This window comes from Sorex araneus, chromosome X, assembly GCF_027595985.1.
Source record: "Sorex araneus isolate mSorAra2 chromosome X, mSorAra2.pri, whole genome shotgun sequence".
In the NCBI taxonomy this organism is placed as follows: Eukaryota; Metazoa; Chordata; class Mammalia; order Eulipotyphla; family Soricidae; genus Sorex; species Sorex araneus.
The window spans coordinates 326,623,669-326,647,009 of NC_073313.1; the positions used below are offsets into that span (position 1 = coordinate 326,623,669).

At 38.1% G+C, this 23,341-nt stretch overlaps 1 protein-coding gene across 2 annotated transcripts in view; it reads left to right on the plus strand.

Annotated features, from left to right (window-relative positions):
- The window catches only part of UGP2 (UDP-glucose pyrophosphorylase 2), a 52,506-nt gene extending 29,244 nt beyond the window's left edge, over positions 1–23,262 (plus strand). For both annotated transcript variants that reach the window (XM_004609185.2, XM_055120020.1), the window contains exons 4-10: positions 12,986–13,171; positions 14,266–14,399; positions 15,595–15,892; positions 18,038–18,235; positions 18,764–19,006; positions 20,538–20,642; positions 22,813–23,262. In XM_004609185.2, coding sequence (XP_004609242.1) covers positions 12,986–13,171; positions 14,266–14,399; positions 15,595–15,892; positions 18,038–18,235; positions 18,764–19,006; positions 20,538–20,642; positions 22,813–22,920 — 1,272 coding nt within the window. In that variant the 3' untranslated portion in view covers positions 22,921–23,262. The remainder of the gene's footprint in view (positions 1–12,985; positions 13,172–14,265; positions 14,400–15,594; positions 15,893–18,037; positions 18,236–18,763; positions 19,007–20,537; positions 20,643–22,812) is intronic.
- The last annotated feature ends 79 nt before the right edge of the window (positions 23,263–23,341 follow it).

Consider the following 23,341-nt stretch of genomic DNA (forward strand, 5'->3'; position numbering starts at 1 on the left):
GTTTTAGGTGAGTTGCTATTTTTTGTTAGTTGTCAGGGTCCCAGCTGGCAGCACAGGGAGAGGGACAGAGCCATTCCATATGGTGCCATGCCATTCTTGGTATTGTATGCAAGCCCTCACATATGCAAAGCACTCTGTCTTTTGAGGCACACCTTCAGCCAGAGTTGCTACTTTTTTTTTTTTTTTTTGCTTTTTGGGTCACATCTGGCGATGCTCAGGGGACCATATGGGATGCTGGGAATCGAACCCGGGTCGGCTGCGTGCAAGGCAAACGCCCTACCTGCTGTGCTACCAGAGTTGCTACTTTTGTTTGTTTTTGTTTTGGGGCCACACTCAGCTGTCCTTAGGACTTGCTTCTGACTTGTTCAGGGATCACTCCTACAGGTGTCTTGAGGCCCTACGGCCGTTCCTGGAGATACTCAGCACAGCAGTACCCTGTGTGCAGACCAGATAGTTATGGGTTTAAGACTCAGCAGTGCTCAGGGCACAGTAGGACCACAGCTGATTTTCTAATGGGGCTAGGCAATAGAATCTGGGGTCTTGAACATACAAAGCATGTATTTTAGTTCTTTATATGGCACTACTTGGGCCTGGTGGTGCTTTGAACCACAGGGGCAACCCCTGGGATATTTAGGAGGGACCAGGGCCACCACCACTGTTGCTTCTGTCTCTGTGCATTCAAAGCACTAGTTCTTGATCACTGAACTATCTCCCCGGCTCCCCCACACTTTTTTTTTTTAACTAGAAACATTATATAGTGATCCAAACTAATTTCTGAAGCCATTTCCTATTTTAAAATTTACTGCTACATCAAAAGAAGTACAAAATAATTGCTGAAAGGCTTTTAGAATTTTTTGTCCAATCTCAAAATGGAAAATAAATAAAAGATAGCTGAGAAGAAAAACAAAAAAAAAAAGAATTGCCTGAGGGTTATGGTACCTATGGCTAGAAAAATATGGAAAAGGTAAAAATAAGTCTTTAATCAAAGTTTTCTGTTTATGAATGAAATTAAAAGCATCTTCATTATAGTAATCCTAAAGCCACTGGGAGATTAGAAAGTATTTTATTATTTCAAAAGAGCATTAAACAAATATCACTTAAAAAGTTTTAAATGAAAAAAGGCATATTTCTTAACTTCATTTTACAAAAGAGGAATTGAAGTTCAGATTTAGTAATTTGCCTTAGAGGGAGATATAAAGCAGATACTGAGTTAGGCTACAACAACCTTGTTCTTTGATACCCTTTAGTAACAATAGTAGAGCTCTTTAAGGAACAGAGTCCTATCTTTAGAGCACAGAATGTGGTGTACTTCGTGTGTTTATCAGCAGTATTAATAATTGCAACACCAGCAAACAGAATTCCAATGCTAATGAGCCAAGTGTTATCCTCAGCTGTTTACATGTATTTCCTTTCACAATCCTCAAACAAATTTAGGAGCTTACTAATATCCATTTGACACTAAAACTATGAGACTGAGAGTGATTGAATTTTACATACAAGTTTACTTAGCAAATCGGTGGCAGAGACAGAATTTAGACCCAGATGTGCCTGATACCAACTTTTAACCTCTATATTGTATACTATAGAACAAACACCAGTTACTATCAGTGTATGAGAGAAGCTTGAGGGGTTTTAAAGTTAGACTCTTGTTGTTTCTCCATAGTTCCTGAGTAAAATTGATGAGTAGACTTCTATTTTTTGTTTTTTAAACTTTTTGGGTTATACCCAGTAGTGCTCAGGGGTTACTCCTGGCTCTGCACTCCGGAATTACTCCTGGCGGTGCTCGGGGAACCATATGGGATGCTGGGGATCAAACCTAGGTTGGCTGCGTGCAATGCAAACACCCTATCTGCTGTACTGTAGCTCCAGCCCCCTAGACATCTTTTCTAGTGCATAAAATACCCCCACTTTTCTTTTTTTGTGGGATGGGGAAGTTGGATCACACCCCAGTAATACTCAGAGATCACTCCTGGTGGTTTTCTGGGGGCCCTGTGTGGTAAAAGGATCTAGCTGAGGTCATTGGATTCAAGGCAGGTGCTTTAATTCCTGTAGTACCTCTTTGCCTTCTCTTTTAAATTTTTTAATTTTCATTATGCTTGAAATAATTTAATATACCTTTATTTTGGGTTATTGGTTGTTAGCCTTTGAATCACTATGATCTTTATTACTTACTTTGTAATAACAGAAAGCCATGATATTCAAGTTTTTTCCTGACAGATGGCAGTACCTAATACATACAGAAAATCTGTGACTTTTTGATTCTCACTTCTGGTAATAGTTCTTGTGGAGATTTTTACTAAGACTTTAGTAACTCAAGTAGCAGATGGAATAGTGGAATTGAAGGATATTGAACATGAGTTATTGGAACTGATGAGAATTGTTTAGAGCAGTGTTGATCCCAGGATGTCTGACTTGTTCTTTGAAAGGACCTATTTATTTCCCCCCTCATAAATTTTTGCTTTGAACATGTGAGGATCCAGTGTATGAAAAGGATGACTGTTTCACTCCACCACTGGAAAAAATGCTGCAGTGTTTTTCTGTCCATTTGCTTAGAAACATTTATTTTGGATTAACTAAAGTAATTAAGACTCCCCCATATGTGATTTAGTATTTACAGATAGAAAATTTGAAATACGTTTTTGATTTGATAGTCTGTGTTCTTAAAATTCATAAACAGAAAAAAGCAAAATAACTTAAGTAGGAAATGTACTTTTCCAGACTCAGTTCATAATATTTTTATGTAATTATTCATTTTATTTACACATTACAATTTGTTTTATAATTACTATGTGAATATTTTAGCGTAATACTATTTTTTATGCAAAGTCTTAAATTTAAGGTTTTTTTTTTGCCAAACTTGTATAGAATGCATGCCTAATTCAATATGTATGCCGAATTTTTTTCTTCCTTGAATTAAAATATCAGTGCTTGTCATCTGGTTCCTAATTAGTGGCGAAACCACTTTGTTTGAAGCTCTGTATGTATGTATTTTGGGTCTCATGAAGTGCTCCAGGGCTCCTAGTGAGAGTGAGCTAACGGCTTAGTGATTCAGTGCAGACCGGAGGATGCATTGCTGCTTTGCTCCTGTGGTGTTGGGGATTACTGGGCTGTACAGCCAGTGTTTGGAAGTTTCCAGGGCTACCCAGAATTGCTTGGCAGATCATGTGGTACCAGGCATCGAAATGGAGTGGGTCCCACACCATCCGTGTACTTCAACCCCAATACTATTACAAAATTTCTATTTAAAAGAGAAGAAGCTCATATCAAAATAGGACAAGCAATAACTTCCAAAATATTTTATTTACTAATAACTTTATTCATTTTATTCATTTATTATTGAGCAAATGAATGCTGTCAGTGACCTAAGAATATAAAGGTAATGCATGTAGAGGGAGAAGTACCTTATGGCAGTTGCTTCCTTTCTGGAATTTATACCTTTATAGATATAGAGTGCTGAACAATTTAGAAACAGTGTAATAATTATATCTGAAATTAAAAGTAGGGCTGGAATAGAGTCATTTCTGAGGCATGAAAGCCACAAAAGACTTCTGAAAAATATTTTTGCTCTCTGGTCTTAGATTCCTTGACAGTACTTATAAATGTGTGCTTCCCCATAATTATGGTAAAACACGCATAACATAAAATTTCACATTCTTAACCATTTTAAAGTGTACACTTAGGTAGTATACTGTTGGTTAACAGCCTCTAGAACATTTTCATCTTGCAAAACCAAAACTCTGTACTCCTATTCCTTGCTTCCCCCAGCCATTGGCAGCTACTATTCTGCTTTCTGTCTCTATGAATTTGATTACTCTTGATGTTTCATGTACGTGAACAAAACGTTTTTTTTTTTTTTGCTTTTTGGGTTACACCTGGCGATGCTCAGGGGTTACTCCTGGCTCTGCGCTCAGGAATTGCTCCTGGCGATGCTTGGGGGACCTTATGGGATGCTGGGATCGAACCCGGGTCCGTCGCATGCAAGGCAAACACCCTACCCGCTGTGCTATCATTCCAGCCCCTGAACAAAACTTTTTAAATCTTAAGTTTTCTTCTGGTGTTTTGAAAATTGTTCTGCTACCAATTTCACATGCTTGTAGCTTTCCATGAAGAGGGAATTACTGTAAGACATTGATCTTGACAGGAGAAGTTCATAGTCAAGAATAACCTTGGGAGAGAAGGTTATGCTGCTTCCTCTGGCTGTGCTGAGAAGTTGTCAAGTGGTTTGGTTTAATTTCAGGGTCGGCATGGTTTGCAGAAGCAGAAATATTATCAAAAGTTGGATTTTTTTCACTTCAGAAGATTGTCTAAAGCCAGGTTTGGCATGTCTTTTCTATAAAGGGCCAGGTAGCACATTTTAGACCTTGTAGGATATAAAAACTTTTATAATTTGTTCAGCATTAATACAATCAAAGAAGCAGTAAACCATCTGTAACCTAATGAGAATGTGTTCCAGTAACATTTTCTAAAAACAAGATAGCAGGATTAACTGTACCAGAGTATGGTTTGTTGATAGGTCAGTAAATTGTCCTCCAATTACACTTGACTAAAGTCTCTGAATGAAACACATGTCTGAGAGACTATTGAGCTGGTTTGTGACCAGCTCATAGGAAAACAAATATTCAGTAGCATACTTTATCACATTTGTGCCATCAATTTTAATTTGTACTATATAGTTACTACTAAGAGAAGTGCAGCCAGTCAATGGTAGGTCCCATTATTTGTATAATGCATCTTGGGTTTCAGATATGTTAAAATGTGGGGTAAAAGTGGAGAGTATGTTTGAATCAATGATGCCAGCCAATATTAGTGAGTCCTGTGGACCATACCCTTTACATAGCACATTACATGCATTATTCCATGGGCATTCGCCTTTCACTTGGCCAACCTGAGTTCAATTTTTCTGCCTCTGTCGGAGAGCCCAGCAAGCTACCGAGAGTTTCGAGCCCGCACGGAAGAGTCTGGCAAGCTATCCGTATTGGATATGCCAAAAACAGTAACAGAAAGTCTCTCAATGAGAGATGTTACTGGTGCCCGCTCGAACAAAATCAATGAGCAACTGGATGACAGTGACAGATATGAAATAGATAAAGAACTTGGAGCAGTTAAATACTTTGTTGTTATGAGGAGTGGAATCTTAAGATCAAACCCAGGCAGCCTGATGTTAAAAACCTGTGCTTTTAGCTACTATATTGTGCCATCTCATTCCATTTTGGAGTAGGTTTTTTTTTTTGTCAGATGATATAATTCATGCTGCAATTGGCAGCATTTCTTATGATTATTTGAATCAGGTCATAGAGGAAATAGCAGTTATATTAATTTTCATTTCATGTCTTTGCAAATTCAGACATTCCTCAGGGCAGACCACTACTGGTTTTCATTAAATTTGCATATTGGTACTCTAAATAATATTTAGGAACTTTATTGAGAACACTTTATTTATTTATTTATTTATTTATTTGCTTTTATGATGGTGCTCAGGTGTTACTCCTGGCTCTGCATTCTGGAACTACTCCTGGTGGTGCTTGGGGAACCATATTGGATGCCAGGAATCAAACCCAGGTCGGCCACATGCAAGGCCAATGCTCTTACTGTTCCAGCCCCTGAGAACATTTTCTTAAATGATCAAGTTTCTAAGTCAGGTAAATGTATCGGAAAGTGACATCATGGTGCTCTGTGCAGATTGTATATGTCATGCCAGTTAGCGTATGTGATCATGCGGTTACAGAAGAGAATATATACCACTGATACTATAAATCATCCTCTTGAACTCTGCACATTAGAGCGACCCTGTGTTAGTGGTGCTGAATTCATCAGTGGTCTTACTGACTGTTGGAGGACTTAAGGAAGTGCATGACCGCTGAGCTTAGAACCTTGAAGAATTCTGTTGTTTCAAGTGCAAACTTAGCTTTGGCTGACAGCAGGCCATGAAGCTTGCCTTGGAGAGAATTGTGATTTTCAGTACTTCTGACTATTTAAAGAAGAGTCAAATGGAATGTGAGTTAAAGATGGTATACATTTCTCTTACCCAAAGCTACATCACGGTGTCAACTTCTTATTCAGTCCAAATAGAAGGCTTCTCATTAAAATGCAGTTAGTAGTTTATTTTGGACAAAATTTTCATATTAGCTTTCACTGGGGGAAAAAACTTATCATAAATAGATTCTTACATATTGTGAGCTAAAGTTTTACTGAAGAGAAGTAGATTGTACATAAATATTTTATCTTAGGGGTGCTATTGTACTTTTCCTAAAAGAGTTTATTAACTTCTGATTTTGAAAAGTGCCTAATTGTTCATAAAGCTTGAGACTTACTGATCTGAACTGACATGTAAAGGATGAAGTGTAGGTGAAGTGAGTTTGCCTGAGGAGAAAGTTGAGGAGAAACGTGGAATGCATTCCAAGGAATGCAGAAGAAACCTGTCTTCTGCATTCCAAGGGATAAACAATGAACAAGGGATGCGGCACAGTAAGAGTAAATTTGCCATGTTCCTAGTACACATATGCTGGAGAGGAGAGAAAAAAATGAAAGTTAAAAAGAGCCATCACTAAATCATACCTCCAGCTTAGTATTTCATTCAGCCACACTTAATAGTGAAACCCAAGGGTGAAAAACAAATAATCTAGAGAGATGGGATAACAATCGAGTCATCAGGAGCCCTGACTTTTCTATCTTGCCTCTCTGCCATCCTTAACATATCTCATCCTGGTCTTTAAATTAGTACTAGTCACATGTCTCCATTCCAAGTAACAGGAAGGAGGAAAATCACGCCCCTTTCCTTTCATAGAGATTTTCTAGAAATCTTTCAACTTTCAGTAGATCATATTGGCCAGAACTCTGACTCAAATAGCTGCAAGAGAGATGGAGAAATGCAGTCTTTAACCTGGGATGGTGGAACTTGAATGAAAATCAGGGATGAAGGTAATGAAGGAAAAGAATGATGCTGGGATAGATTAATTATCTTTGCCTTGTCAATACTTTATTTTGTGAAACATGCAGTAAAACAGGAAACATTCAGATTTTCTCGTTTGTAAAAGATTGCTGTCTGCAAGGGGAGGTTAGGTTGGAGGGAAGTAAGGATACCAGAGACGCCTCTATAGTAACAGAGGTGGAGGGGGAATGCTTATCATGGCAGCTAAGAAAATTTCACAAGACTGATAGGTTTGATCATTGCTCAGTTATGAACAGGCTTCTCAATCAGCACCTGGTTTGTCTTTGTGTCCTAGAAATAGGTGAACATGCTATGGGGTTGGAGCAGATTGCTGGGAAGAAGAGGTCTATTTAGAAAGGACTTGATGAGAAACCGGGAGAAGGAAGAAAACAGAATGTGGAGTTTCAGAAGAAATCTTGGGGAATAGAGTATTTTAAGACAGGGAGTGGTCAGTTGTGTCAAATCCAGCTGAGAACACAAATAAGAAAAGTATCTGCATTACTGATAGGATTTAACAATTAGGAGGAGGATGACCTTGTTAAGACAAATTAGTTGAATGATGAAGAAAATAAAATTGCAGTGGGTGAAGGACAGAAAAAAGATGGAAAAGTACCTAATTTTTAAAGGAAGTTTTGACTAAAAAGGGAGGAAAAAGGATGTGTAACTGTGCTATTGTTTTCTTGTTTTTTAAGATGGAAAATATTTAAACTTCTTCATAGTATTGGAAAAGAATAGAGGGAGAGCTAGTGAAGAGACTGGATGATTGATAAGGTTTTGCAAGGGATAGTGGTGGAGAGATTTGAGGTACAAGCAACTCTTCCTGTAACTAGAAGGAAGGGGAGGAAATGGATGTAGTTGAAGGGAAGTTCTGAGGATCTAGTGTAGAAAGATGAGAACATTCTCTTGTGACTTTCATAAAAAATAGGAATTGGGCTCATCTTGGGTATTTTTGAGCTCATTGGTGGACCATGGGATAATAATGTATATGATTTTTCAGGTTTTCTTTTATTAAAAAATGGTTTAGGTATTATTTTTCTGCTCTCAACACAAGCTTTCCATCTGGTCTTCTTTCAGAAGAAAGAATTTGAAATGGAGAGACAGGAGGTGAAAGTACCTGGCATAGAACTTAGCACACAGACACTGTGCAACATGGGATTAGTAAAAAGTTGAAGTTCCTGTACCACTTTCTGTACATTTGGAGTATCTTTCCAAACTTGTTTTACTGTTTACACAGCTTATTTTCTTTCAGGAGAATTTGCTTTTGTTGAAAAAGAAATCTTTCAGATTGCAATAATCATATCTTTGTGAACTGTAACAGGGCAGGTACTGTTTGCTTGTTTGGGTATTTGGCACTGTTTCCAGGAATAGCACAAATATGCTACCAAGAACTGGGTTAAACTATTGCTAATGAGAACAGTGTGTCCATGACTGAGGATGAATTCAGCTTTTCTTCTAACTGGAAGCTAAGTTCTGAGCAATCTTGGCAATATATAGGTACTATGATGCATAGTTTTTAAAGACTCTTATTTAAAAATCCCTTTTATTTCAATAGAAAAACTAGACTGACTTGTTTAAATCACATTCTGTAGTAGATTGTCTGCTACTTGCTTTTGTTCATTCCCCAGAGGAAGTTGGGTCCTTGACCAATTCTTTTCTCCCGATGAGAAGAGAACATGAGTGGCCCAGTCTTGCCTGCACATTTTGCAGGAAGCCTCATGAATTACTTGTAGAGGTTGCCTTATGAATATAGTGCAGTAAAATTCTTGCACACTGAATTCTACTCGTGTCTGGAGAAAGAGAAATAGGGTGATTATATTGAAAGCACAAAGATCACACTAGTAACAGACTAACGTGATTCTTACTGCCATGGAAACCGTGTCCAGCAGTGTCAGGCGGTACCCCTGTTTTCTGAACACCACCCATCCTCTGAGTAGATGTCTTTGTGAATTCTCTTGAGGGAGAAGAGGAGGTGAAAAGTGGAGGGAGGTCTAAAAATGTCTTTCTGACTAGGTGTGTCTGGTATAATTTCTGTTGCTAAGCAATTTCCTAAATCAGATACCCTTGCTTGTGGAACTAAAAGTTCTGTCTGTGGCATTGCTTGGTGAGGTCCAGTAGATTGTGGGCAGAGGCACCAACAGAGAGAACTTCTACTGGCACCTCGGGTGATATATGTGATAGAAATGTGTGCTGATCACCTGTCTATTGAGTTGAATATAAAGAGATAGAGGCTAGGATATAGTTAGAGTAGTTAGGATACATAACTAATATGTGATGTTTAATTCCTGGCACTGGTCCCCCAAGCATTGCTGGGTGCATCCCGGGAGGCTCACGGGGTAGGGGGGGGTCTTGGGGACTCCCTGCACTGCAAGACCTGAGCAGCATTGCATCCATTGGTCTTTGCACTGAACCTTAGCCCCATTATTCAGGAATCATCAGTGGAGCCCCTGAACCTCCTGAGTACTGCTTAGGAACCCTCCCCCTTCCCCCTTAGTGTACTGATTTTGGGAGGAAGTTATAGTATCAAACTATTGGTACCTTTCACTCTGTGTGTGTGTGTGTGTGTGTGTGTGTGTGTGTGTGTGTGTGTGTGATAGGAGAGGGAGAATATAGCTTATGGAATTTATGTGAAAGATCTCTAGTTGGAATCTTCCAACAGCAACCCCTGAACAGTCTGACTTTTATTCCCTCTTTATATTTTATTTCATTCCTTGTGACTCATCCCTTTCCCTCCATAGTTACTTCCTTTTCAGTCTTCTAATTGACAGCCAAGACCCACTGGGACCTATAGTTAACTAGCTGATCTTTTTGTTTTATTTATATACTTATTAAATTTTTTGTGGGGGGGGGCACACCTGTTGAGGTTTAGGGGTTATTCCTGGTTCTGTACCCTGGAATCACTCCTGGTGGTGCTCTGGGGACCATATAGGTTGCCGAAGATCACATTTAGTCGGCCACATGTAAGGCAAATGCCCTACCTGCTGTACTACCTCTCTGGCCACTTTTTTGTTTTGTTAGCCTTTTTTTTTTTTTAACACACCCAGCAGTGTTCAGGGTTTACTCCTGGTTCTGTGCTCAGGGGTCACTCCTGGTGGGAACCATATACGCTCCTGGGAGTCAAACCTGGTTTAGCCATGTGCAAAGCTAACACCCTGCCTTATAATGTTTCTCCAGCCCAGGCTTATGGATTTTACTTCCTTTCTCTTTTTGTTCATGGATATTTGAATGAACATTAAAAGTATATTTATATTGCTTTGGTAGCTATGGAGATGGTGCCAAGGACTGGAATACATTCTTTGCATGTGGGAGCCAGCTGTTCTGGTCTCATGGTTCCCTGGACACTGTCAGAAGTAACCTCAGAGATGGGTGACATCCTCCCATCCCCCTGTTCTGCTGGTATCCTGGCAGTCACTGCCATGAACTGCCTCTGGTGCCATATAAGCTCATTAACTGGCCATGATCCATAGAATCATAAATAAATCCTGAAAGAGATCAGCAAGCTGCAGAGATGCTTCTGTACCCTGAAGTTACCATCCAGTTAAAAATTTAACTCCAGCTGTATCACCTAATTCAAAATTTTAGAATTCTCATACTTTATACGACTGATACACCAGGAGTAGCACAAGGCTTAACCTGTAACAACATGTAAGTAATCTCTTATATAAGGACTTAATGACTCCAGGGTGAAATACAGCAATCTTCACATATTTTCTTCTAAGGAAATCTTTTTTTGATCATTTTTAGCGAGTTAGTCATACCAAGCAATACAAAATGAATCATTTAGGGCCTACTATTGAGGCAAGCTTTGGTGGTTGGGAAAATTGGAAATAATGGTGGTAGGAAGGTATAAAGGTGTAATGGGACTGGTGTTGGAATATCAAATGTAGTAAATCATCTTGAACAACTTTATAAAAATTAAATTTTAAAAAGAATCAGAAAAAAATAAGAAGTAACTCCAAGAGGTTCATACTAGGAATAACCCTCAGCACCACTGGGTATGGCCAAAAATTAAATAAAATAAAGTACCCCTTTTGGCTAAAGGCCAAACACCTAATATTAAAAATCATTATGAGCTGAACCAGAGAGATGCTTTAGTGGCTAAGGCACTTGCCTTGCATGCAACCAACCCCTAGACTGTGCATTCAGGAGTGACTGCTGGCAGAGCTTGGTGTGGGAGGGGGTATATGAAGTGCCAGGGATTGAACTGGCATCCCAGCTGCGTGTGAAGCAAATACCTTTTATCTTCTGTACTGTTTCTCTGAATCCTGACTTATAATTTTAAAGTGGCTTTTTCTTTCAGTATTAATTTAAAATTTTTTAATTAAAAGTTCAAATTTCAATTACCTTTTCCAGTATGATTGAAAAAAATAATAATGCCTCAAAAAGATTTGTCAGGGATGTGGATGAGTGGCAAATACCTTGCATGCACGAGATCTTGGTTTATCCTTGACTCTGTCCGCCCCCCCCCCCCCCGCAAAGTTGTCTGAAAGTTAAATATTAAGAAGGGAACTCTATTTTGCTCATACCTAGAAGTATGATGTAAATCTGATGCCATCTTCCTCTTAAGGACAAGCTTAAACTGAGCAAAAGAAAATGACAAGAGAATTTTTAATTTTGGCTTTTGCCTTGTCTGGAAGTGGGATAATGTGAGATCATCTATGTATTTCTCCAGAATTGAAGTAGACTCACAGTGCACTAGAAATATTTACAGAGTAGGAGGCCAGAGGTAGTATAGTGGGTTAAGGCAATACCTTACATGTGGCTGACCTGGGTTTAACACCTGCACCTGATATAGTCCCCAAGCCTGCCAGGTGTGAACCCTAAGTGCAGAGCTCTGATCAGTCAGGTGTGACTCAAAAACCAAAATAAAGTGAATGAGAAAGAAATATTGGAATATTTACAGATTTGATGAAGTTTTATTTTGGTTTAGGGGTCACTCAGTGCTCAGGGGTTATTCCTGGTGGTGTTCAGGGGACTATATAGGATACTGGGGATTTAACTTGGGTTGGCTGCATGCAATGCAGGTGCTCTCCGCATTATGAATAAATGGATAGTATTTCTGAATGTTTTCCAAGACACTTGGATGTTGACACAACCAAATATTTGTAGACTATAACTTTTCCCTTTATTGGTACTCAAGTTTCATTGAAAATTTTTACTTTGTAAAGTTTTATTCTCCTTCCCTTTATTGTTACTGTGATGATTTGGGCTTGCATGTACACACCTACTTTGTTGCCCATACATTTTTAATTGTGCTCACCAGGGCTCACACCTCCAGATTTCAGAGCTTACACTTCAGCTCATGGTGCTACTGAGGTTTGCATTCATTTACTCATGGTGCTGTACTCACCCAGAGTCACACTCCTAATCGAGGCACACAAATTCTGGTTATAGTGCTCACAGGGGTTGGAGTGGGTCTCTGATGCTTACACATGTACTCTCCAGTTGTGTAAATATCTCTTCAGTGGTGCTTCTTGCGGGTTGCACCTCTGTTTTTTATGGTGCTTCTACACACCTGGATCCACTGTGGCTGGAAATCATTTTGCCCCTGGAGGATGAGATAGTAGAGCTGCCGGGCTCAAGTAGCATGGCTGCCAGGATCACTTTCAGCAGATGTGGGACACTAAGGATTTTTGTTTCTTTGGGAACCACACTTAACTTACTCATGGTTCTGTGCTCAGGAATCACTTCTGGCAGCGCTTGGGGGTAAAGGGGCTGCGGGAGGAACCATATGTGGTACCAGGGATCGAACCCAGATTGGTGGAGTGTAAGGCAAGTGCCTACGTTATAGCTCCAGCCAACATTGAGGATTTGAAATCATGAACATAGGCTTGTAGGGTGAGCACTGCAAGCCACAACTCTGTTCCTTGGGCTCCTATACTACTGTGAGCAAGGGAAGTTGCCAGTAAGTATTTGATTTTGAACCAGAAGAGTCTATGACATTAGAGAACTTGTAGTTGAGATCAAAATCCTTCAAAGCAACAGGTAAATGTCATTGGATTGATTTGATTTAACTTCTCCAGCTGTTTGGATTACTTCTCTCTATATTTTAAATTTCAGATTCAACCTTATGAAAAGATAAAGGCCCGGGGCTTACCTGATAATATATCTTCTGTGTTAAACAAGCTGGTGGTGGTGAAACTCAATGGTGGCTTGGGAACCAGCATGGGCTGCAAAGGTCCCAAAAGTCTGATTGGTGTGAGGAATGAGAATACCTTTTTGGATCTGACAGTTCAGCAAATTGAAGTAAGTAACTTTTATACCTTCTCATGAGATATTAAAATCATTTTTAGTTTGTTGGCTGTATAAATGTCCCTTTGATTGAATGATGGAGTTTGTTAATCTTTAGCCTCTTTATTAGTATATTAAAAAGTTTAGGGTTTGTAAGGGCAGATGCATAGGGTGATGTAAAAGCTTTTTATCTTTAAATAGCATTTGTGGTTACTGAGCTACTCCGATTTTCAGATTTTTCCTTTGATCCCTACCTCCTTTCTAGCAGCAGCCTTCCACAGTGGGATCACATGCCTGGCTTTCTTAACCTTTTGCGGTTATTTCTTTGGGAAAGATGGGGAGAATTAAACATACCTGGTTAGAAGCAGTAAGCTGAGAATTCTCTTGGCTTTTCTTTTCAGATGAAGTTATTACTTGTAACTGTTCAGGAGCAGTGACCCCACCTTTTATTTATTTTATTTTTTTATCACAGTGTCTGGTCAGCTACAGTGATGACTATAGTAGTAGCAGTGGGTAACATTTATCCGCATTTACTGTATACCAAGTATTATTCTAAGCACTTTACATTAATTGACTCACTTGTTCCTCTCAACAACTCTGTAAGAAAGGTGCTTCTATTTTCTTCATTTTACAGATGAGGAAACCAGAGCAGAGAGAGGCTGAGTTAATTGGTCAAGTTTCCCCAGCTAGCTAGTAAGGGCAGAATCAAAGTTTGGATACAAACCTGTTTTCTTTTCACTTTTTGTTGCCCAAGATGCTTTATAGAAAACTGACAAGATTTTAGTTGGGATGGAATCTGAAGTTCTTTGCAATTAATCTAAGATCAAGGAGCTTTGTTGTCCTGTCCCCCTCTCTGGGGCTCAATTGAGCCATATGAAAAGGGAAGGTTAGAGTTTGTTTCATAGGATTGTGAGTTAATGAACAAATACTCAGTGAATTGACGTGCACAATGTCTAGATGGTCAGTAATTTTTATTTCAAATCTACATATTTCACTACATAGGTAATGTGTTTAACATACTGGGATTAACCATTAAGAGTTAATCTTACACTTTTAAATGGAAGAATAGTAGTAAATCAGGGTAATCTGATTGTCAATTTTCTTCCTAGCATTTGAACAAAACCTACAATACAGATGTTCCACTTGTTCTAATGAATTCTTTCAACACCGATGAAGATACAAAAAAAATACTACAGAAGTACAACCACTGTCGTGTGAAAATCTACACTTTTAATCAAAGCAGGTATAAGAAATTTTTAAAAAGTAATTTAGGGTGTATTACTCCTGGAAAAGAAAGACTTGCCTTGTTTAAACAACATCTCGAACAACCTCAAGATGTGCATGAGCCAAAGACTAATGTTAGCTTGTGTTTGATGCCTTTAAAGGCTGAACATTTGTTCATAGGTAGTTTTGTGATTGTTATAATCACTCTGGTTCTTTAATTTCTGATTCTTAAAAGAAAATCTGTTTAGGATTCTGTTCCATATCTGGAATAATTGAGGATACCTTAGGTGTTACTTATTTACTCTCCAAGTGGATCTATGAAAATTTGGTAACTTTCCTATGAGTAAAGAATTTATTCAATAACCCAATTAAGCTTGAGTGAAATTTAATAAATCATGGTAAAAATTTACTTTGGAGAAGAGAAGAGTAAGTATGAAAGGAATTCAGATGATGAGTTGTGATAAAGCTCAGACACTTGGAAAACGGGATTCTATGTAAGGATGAATACAGGTATGTGTATAGATGTATATAAAATGGAGCATTCTGAAGTGATACCATTAGCTTCATTTTGTTTAAATTTCTTTTACCATAAATTCTTAAGTGGTAGGTATTCTTTTTTTTTTTAGTGGTAGGTATTCTTCCTTGATTTTCTGTTGGTTTTTCATTTGTTCGGTGCTAGTACCTCTGTGTCCTTGTACATATTCTCGCTAGTTGTAGGAAATAGATATCCATGAGCTAAACTGCCGATTTTCTGAGAAAGAAAGGGCACCACCACCACTGCATGTGTCTCTGTGAGATATGTACAGCTTTTCCCAAATAGGTTTTGGGGCAGGGGGTGAGGGAAATGATTCCACAGTCAAATAATTTTGAGAAAAAGTAACAAACACACACAGTCTACATTTCCTTCTTGGATAGTCATAAAACATTGATGACCTTAATATTTCAGCTACAGAGATAGCTCCAGTGCTCAAAGTCACGGATCACATAGGTACATGTCCTCCTAGTACCACCGCTGTGACCATGAAAACATTTTTAAAGCAGATGTTACTATTTAGGAAACAGCTTTTTCTCAAGTGGACTTAAGCCTTATTAAATAAATAGATTTAACTGGAGGAAAAAAGTTTATTTAAGCTTAAATGCATTGTTTTACTTGAATTTCTAGAATTCTTTTCGGAGTTGATATTGAAAAAAAAAAAAACTTTTTTTTTCCCCAGGTACCCACGGATTAATAAAGAATCTTTTTTGCCAGTAGCAAAGGATGTATCTTACTCAGGGGAAAACACAGAAGCTTGGTACCCACCAGGCCATGGCGATATTTATGCCAGTTTCTACAATTCTGGTTTGCTTGATACCTTTATAGGAGAAGGCAAAGAATATATTTTTGTGTCTAACATAGACAATCTGGGTGCCACAGTGGATCTTTATATTCTTAATCATTTAATGAACCCACCGAATGGAAAACGCTGTGAATTTGTCATGGAAGTCACAAATAAAACACGTGCAGATGTGAAGGTAAATACATAAAGAAAGCAGTTTGGGGATTTATAACGTCACATTTCATAGGTTATATATAGTTCGCACTTAATGAAATATTTATCTGCTTGATAGCATATTATGTATACTACATTATGAGATAGAATAAGATATGCTGGCTTCCTTCTGATGTATTATATAAATCCAGATTTGTAGTATTAACCGATTTTTTTGGTTTGTTTTGGAGCCACACCCAGAGATGCTCAGGGGTTACCTGGCTTTGCACTCGGGAATCACTCCTTGGCAGTATTCAGGGACCATATGGCATGCCAGGATCAAACTTGGGTCAACTGCATGCAAGGCAAGCAACGTACCTGCTATACTATTGCTCTGGCCCCAGAAGAGCATTTTTTTTTAAAAGCGTAAGAATAATTTTAAGAGAAAACAATATAAAATAAAACCAGATAATCTCATCAGCCACCCTCCAGAACTCAAGGCTGCTTTTCCTGGAACAGAGCATAAAATAAGACCCCCATAACCATGCCACCAGACTCTGCACCAGGGGTGCTCCAGAGGGGGGACCCAGCCCCAACAGCCGATCTCCACTACTCCACAGCCGCCACGCTCCATACTGCTTTTCCACACGCTCAGGCCGAGCCTCACACATGAGTGAACATATTCCTGGACTGTGTGGCGCACACACACCATCATAGAGGGGAGAATATATATATATATGTATATATGTGTATATATATAATATATGTGTGTGTATATATATATATATATTATATATATATGCCTCTCGGAGAGCCCAGCAAGCTACCGAGAGTACCCTGCCTGAGGGAGGAGCCTGGCAAGCTCCCCATGGTGTATTCGATATGCCAAATACAGTAAAAATAACAGGCCTTGTTCCCCCGACCCTGAAAAGAGCCTCCAATTGTTGCGAAAAACGAGTAAGGAGAGGCTGCTAAAATCTCAGGGTTGGGATGAATGGAGATTACTGGCGCCTGCTCAAGTAAATCGATGAACAACGGGATACAGTAAAATTTGATTAATGTAAAACCATTTTTGATACATTTGTTCAAATCTAAATATCCATTTATTGCTCATATATTTTTATTTCGTCCTTTCAATGAAAATTTACTATTCTGTGTTTATGGTATTTCTGTATTTTTGACCACTATAGCTGTAAAAAATGCAGTTATTGGGCCAAGCAGTAGCACAGGGGTTTAGGCATTTGCTTGCACACAGCCAACAAGCTTGGATCCTGGCACTGCAAGAATAGGCACTGAACACTCCAAGGTGTAGCCTCAAAACAAAATAGCAGTTACTGGGGAAAAATGTTTTTTTTTTCTTTAATTTTAGTATGTTTAGTGGGGATGACATTTGGCCTTTGATGAAATAGTATGCAAGATTTTGTAATATCCATGAGAGCAAAGAAAGTGGGCAGTTTTTGAATAGTGAAATGTTGGTATTAGTCCCTCAGTTGGTATCTCTGCCTTTTACAAGTGTTCTTTCTCATATGTCTTATGCTTTGACCTTTGACTGTTTTTATTTTTATTTATTTACTTACTTACTTATTTATTTATTTATTTTTGACTGTTTTTAAAAACATTTCTAGATTGAGGCCGGTCAGAGTAGGGTCTGAGTGGTAGGAACGATTGGTGGGGGATAGTGCTTTAGGAATAAGAAATGGTTCCTATAGATCTCTGAAAAGTGAGAAGATTCTGATGTATTCCAGGGGCTTGTATTTGGACAAAAGGGTGGTTATTTAGCATTGAAGTTCTGACAACCTAAATGATTATTTTTGGATCTGCCATCAAATGGACTGGAGCGATAGCACAGCGGGTAGGGCATTTGCCTTGCACAAAGCCGACCTGGGTTTGATTCCTCTGTCCCTCTCGGAGAGCCTGGCAAGCGTATTCAATGTGCCAAAAACAGTAACGACAAGTCTCACAATGGAGACGTTACTGGTCTCGAGCAAACTGATGAACAATAGGACAACAGTGCTACAGTGCTACTGTCAAACATTTAAAAAATGTAGGTAAAATCATTATCAGTGCTTTTTATTTCTGGAGAAGCAATCAGTCTCTTTCCTCTAACTTTCACAGATTAAGCAATATGGTATAATTGTGATTGGGAGAGATTTGAAGTACTCACTTTTTAATTTTTTTGTCATTCTAGGGTGGGACACTTACTCAGTATGAAGGCAAACTGAGATTGGTGGAAATTGCTCAAGTGCCAAAAGCACATGTTGATGAATTCAAGTCTGTGTCAAAATTCAAAATATTTAACACAAACAACCTATGGATCTCTCTTGCAGCAGTTAAAAGACTGCAAGAACAAAATGCTATTGACATGGAAATCATTGTGAATCCAAAAGTAAGCCAAAGGTTGGGCCCATTGGGGTTCTTAGTTCCTAAAATCATAGGCTACATACAAACCCATTGCTCACTAATTTCATTCCTATTTGGTCTACTTGATCTCTCCAGTTCATGACCCTTTCAGAATCTATACTTAACCCTTTAATGTGCCTAGCCATAATGCCCTTATTTGACCCTCAGCTCTGGTGGAGACAAGATATTGAGCCCAAAAGTGGAGGGGAAGCACAACGTCTCAGTCTTAGGTAGCCGCTCTGGTTTTTACCGGCCTTTTGGCCATAAGCACTTTGCCAAATAGTGCTTTGAAATATGGGGTTTTGAAATATATGGTTCTTTATTGTAAAATGGAAATGTAGTACTAAACAGAAGTTCTTTTTGAGTATTCACTGAAAAAAAGAAGTGTTTGGTGTCAGTTCTCAAACTTCTGTTTCCTTTAATAGATCTCAAATCATTCAACCTAAATCAGGTAGCCCACATAGATTAAATTACTGGCACTTAAAAACCTGTATTTCTCCCTTCTTTCTTGCAGACTTTGGATGGAGGCCTAAATGTCATTCAGTTAGAAACTGCAGTAGGAGCAGCCATTAAAAGTTTTGAGAATTCTCTAGGTATCAATGTTCCTAGGAGCCGTTTTCTGCCTGTGAAAACAACATCAGATCTCTTGCTTGTGATGTCAAACCTCTACAGCCTTAAAGCTGGTTCTTTGACAATGAGTGAAAAGCGGGAATTTCCTACAGTGCCCTTAGTTAAATTAGGCAGTTCTTTTACAAAGGTATGTAATTATAGATCTATGATGTACACATGAAATTGTATTTCTTAAATGTTTAAAGATATGATATACATGTGAACTGGAGTATAAGTACAGTCTCTGCTGCTAATCTTACTCAATTTCTCCTTAAAGAGAATTGACCCTAGAAAAAAATACTACATACTGACTACTGACTACTATAGAATAGAAAAAAATGTTTACATTTTGGAACATTTTATTTTCTATGTCTTTGAAGACCTGTACGGCTTTGATCAGTGGGAGAATTAATTAATTAATTCTGGAGTTCCTACCATATTCTGGGTGGTTCTGGATACTGAGTATCTACCAGTAAACAAAACAGAGTTAAATCCTTGTCTTCATGAATATTTTAGTAGGAAAAGACAATAATAATTAAAAAATGAAGTTGCCAAGTGATAGGAATGCTATGGAAAAAAATGAAGTGGAATAGTGAATGTATGGGTGGGGTAATAGTGGTATAATTTTACATTGGTTAAAGATACTTTTTCTGAGAAAGTGGTACATGTTGGTATTAGTATTTTAGACAGGGGAATTGTGAGTATAGTAAAATTTAAGATGGTAAGTAAAATTTAAAAAAAATAATCAAGTGAATGCAAGGTTAATAAAATGACAGGATGAACTTTTGATGGCTGACCTATGAAGTCCTACTGGTAAGAGGACAAGGGAGAAAAGAAGGCGGCGGCTGCTGAAATCCTGGCAAGAGGAAAGAGTGGAGTGGACAAAGTTGGTAGCAGTGAAAATAATGATGAATGTTTAGGAGATGTTTTAAAAGTTAATACCTATAGCATTTGCTGTTGGGATAGATGGGAGGGAGAGGCAGAGTAAGGTGAAAGAGAAGAGAAAATTCGAAGTCTTTGGCCTGTGCAGATGAATGAAAGCATGAATTGCTGTTACTGAGATGGTGGAAGACTTTATAGAGGAGATTTAGTGAAGCAAGATGGGAAACAGAGATCTAGATGAGACAGATACTGAGTTTTCAATTTCTAGCTGGTCATGATGTAGAAATGGATTATCTAGGGAATAAATTGGGGGGGTCTAAGTTCTCAACAAAATAGGAAGCAAGGCCACCGGGATCACTTCCTAGGGCATGTGTTTATAATAATTTGTTCAATTTCTTTTCCTGAAACTACTCCTTTCCCAAAATCTATCTACTCCATTAAGACCAGCTCTAAACTAACTTGCTACAAATCATTATGATGTTTCTCTTGTTAACTAACTCCAGATTATCTGAACTATTCACCTGGCTCTTAGCATGTTGGTTCATTATCTTTATTTTTTAAATATGATTTGCTCAGCTGTATTGTAAATTGCTTGGTTTTAGGGTTAATATTCCTATCTTCTTGTCTTTATTGCATCAGATCTGCCATGTAGTAAGTGCTTAATGAATGGGTTCTCTCAATGAGGATCTGAGTGTGGCCTTAAACAGTATTTTGTAATTAAATTATCTTCTTTATATAATTTGTTGTTCTGTTAATCCATTTTTGAGATAATTTACATGGTTCTATTTTTCTCTCAGGTTCAAGATTATCTGAGGAGATTTGAAAGTATACCAGATATGCTTGAATTGGATCACCTTACAGTTTCAGGAGATGTGACATTTGGCAAGAATGTTTCTTTAAAGGTATGTTGTTACGAAATTATAGCTTTCACAACTTTGCTAAACAGCTTTAAAAAAAAAAAGACTTAATTTACCCTTAACAAATACTTTCCAGTCGAAAACTAGTTATTTTTCAGAGGGAAGGATAGAGGGAGCACACCTAGTGGTGCTCAGGCCACCCCTGGCGGTTCTTGGGAGATCACACAGTGCAAGGGACAGAACTGGGGCTCCCGCAGGCAAGCATGGAAACTCAGCACTTTAAGCTATCTCTCTGGCTCCTTAGTAATAGATATTTATAAGATGTAGGTGGGCTGGAGCGATAGCACAGAGGTAGGGCGTTCGCCTTTCACGTGACCGACCCGTGTTTGATTCCTCTGACCCTCTCCGAGAGCCCAGCAAGCTACAGAGAGTATCGAGCCCACAAGGCAGAGCCTGGCAAGCTACCCATGATGTATTGGATATGCCAAACACAGTAACAATCAGTCTCACAGTGAGAGACGTTACTGGTGCCCGATCAAACAAATCGATGAGCAATGGGATGACAGTGATGGTGAAGATGTAGTTATATTTTAAAAATGAAATAGAACTGGAGAGATGGCTCTGTGGGCTAAATGCATGCCCTGGCACAACTCTGAGCACTGAGCCACACACCAAACCAACCCAGCCAAAAAAAAAAAAACCCAAACAAAAAACTGCACCAAACGTCTTATAATATATAGAATTAACACTGTGTACTGTCTTCTGTAGATGGTCAGCGTAGTTAAAAATATAATAATAATTATTGTACACTTATATTTATTGTAACTAGATAATTATGTAATTATATAATTATTTTACATTAATTATTATATGAGCTTTGTGGAATATTGCATTCAAGTAAAGATTAATAAGCTGCTACTATTTTACTGAAATGAGAATCTAAAATTACTCATTTAGGGACCTGAGAGAGTATAGAAGTTAAGGCACTTGCCTTGCATGCAAGCTGATCCTGGTTTTATCCCTAATACCACATATGACCCTCCAAGCACTATCAGGAGTGACCCCTGGCCACAGAGCCAGAACTGAGTTATGAACACCACAATGTACAGCACAAAAAACAAGAAAAGAAAAATCTACTAAATTAGCATCACCTTCTTAAAGATTATCTGACAGACTTCTTCCCCTCTGCCACCCCTGCCCCCCACAGCCTGCCTCTTTGAAAGACTCTTTCTCTGCCCTCTTTCTCTTTGTCCCCCCCCTTTCATTTTGTCATCTAGGCACTGTGGTTTGCAATATTGTTACTGAAAGAGTACTATGCATATCATTTTACCTCCTTTCAGACTCAAGTTCTTGTCCAGAGTGATCATTTCCAAATATTGTCATAATGGTCCCTTTTCTGTCCCTAACTGCACTCCCCCTTTCACTTTTTGGCAAGCTTCCTTCCATGGACAAATCTGCCATGAACAACTCTGTAACTATGTATCCCATGGTGATTCAATTAAAAATTTTTAAAAATACTATTATTCAAATCTGAATAAGATCTGTGCATAGTAATAATATTATTATGATTTTTATCTACATTATTATAGTACTTTGATTACTTAATCAATTTCAGTGTACTGTTAAAGTTTAGAACCAAAGATATGTCTTTCCTAACTTTTTAAAAAATCTCCTATCTAGTTTGCATTTGTTCTTCACACTAAAGCTACTTAAGAGTTTGATTTTTTTAAAAAAGGTATGTCTATATACACATATATTAAACTTTATTGCTAATAAAATCCTTATCTCAATAGTTTCACTCTAAGACATGGAATAAAAACTTATCAGTAAGCTGTTCTTAAGAATAATTCCCCAGACCTTAAAGTAAATATAAATCAAGCACCATTCTGATTGTTTGTGAAGGCTTGATAATGTTGGTGGCCTTGAAAGTAATTCTTTTAAAGGTTCAATGATGTGCTGCTACTGGATTTATTTCCTATTCTTGGTACACCTCTAATTAAGAGACAAGGTATCTAGACATATTGTCAGGATTATTATGGAGAGACATATAAGTTTTCTGAAATGTTGTTTATATTTATAAACTATTAAAACATAAAAAAATCACTCCATTGTAAATTTAGTGCTATATAAAATAAACTCTGTAATTCTAAGAAAATCAGTTGTTTTGGCTGCAATTCCAAGTATACTCTTGCTTTTTGTTTTCTCTGTCACTTAGGGAACAGTTATCATCATTGCCAATCATGGTGACAGAATTGACATCCCACCTGGAGCAGTATTAGAGAACAAGATTGTCTCTGGGAACCTTCGTATCTTGGACCACTGAAAAGGAGATTACTGTGTACAACTTACACTAATTATGGGCTACATAGTTTCTCACAGTGAAATGTTCTCTAGAATTCTAAAGTAGGCAGGTACTTTACTATGTTACTGTACCTTGCAGTGTTAATTTTTAAAGTTTTCTGCAATATGCTTTTAGTCTAAGAAAAGCACGGATGGAAGCAATACTTTTCTCTTTGAAGAGGCTCCTGAAAGTCAGTTCATCTTAAGTGCAATAATGTTTAATCTAAAAACCGGGGCAGCTCTGTTGGAAGATTTTTTAACAGAGGCCTCAATGACGGTCACTTTGAATTGCTTATAATTTCAAAAATAAAGCTGTGAAGCATTACATGTGTATACTTATACCTTTCAATGCTAACTTTATGAAATGATGAAGTGAAATGGTTTACTTTTACTGAAGTTATTGA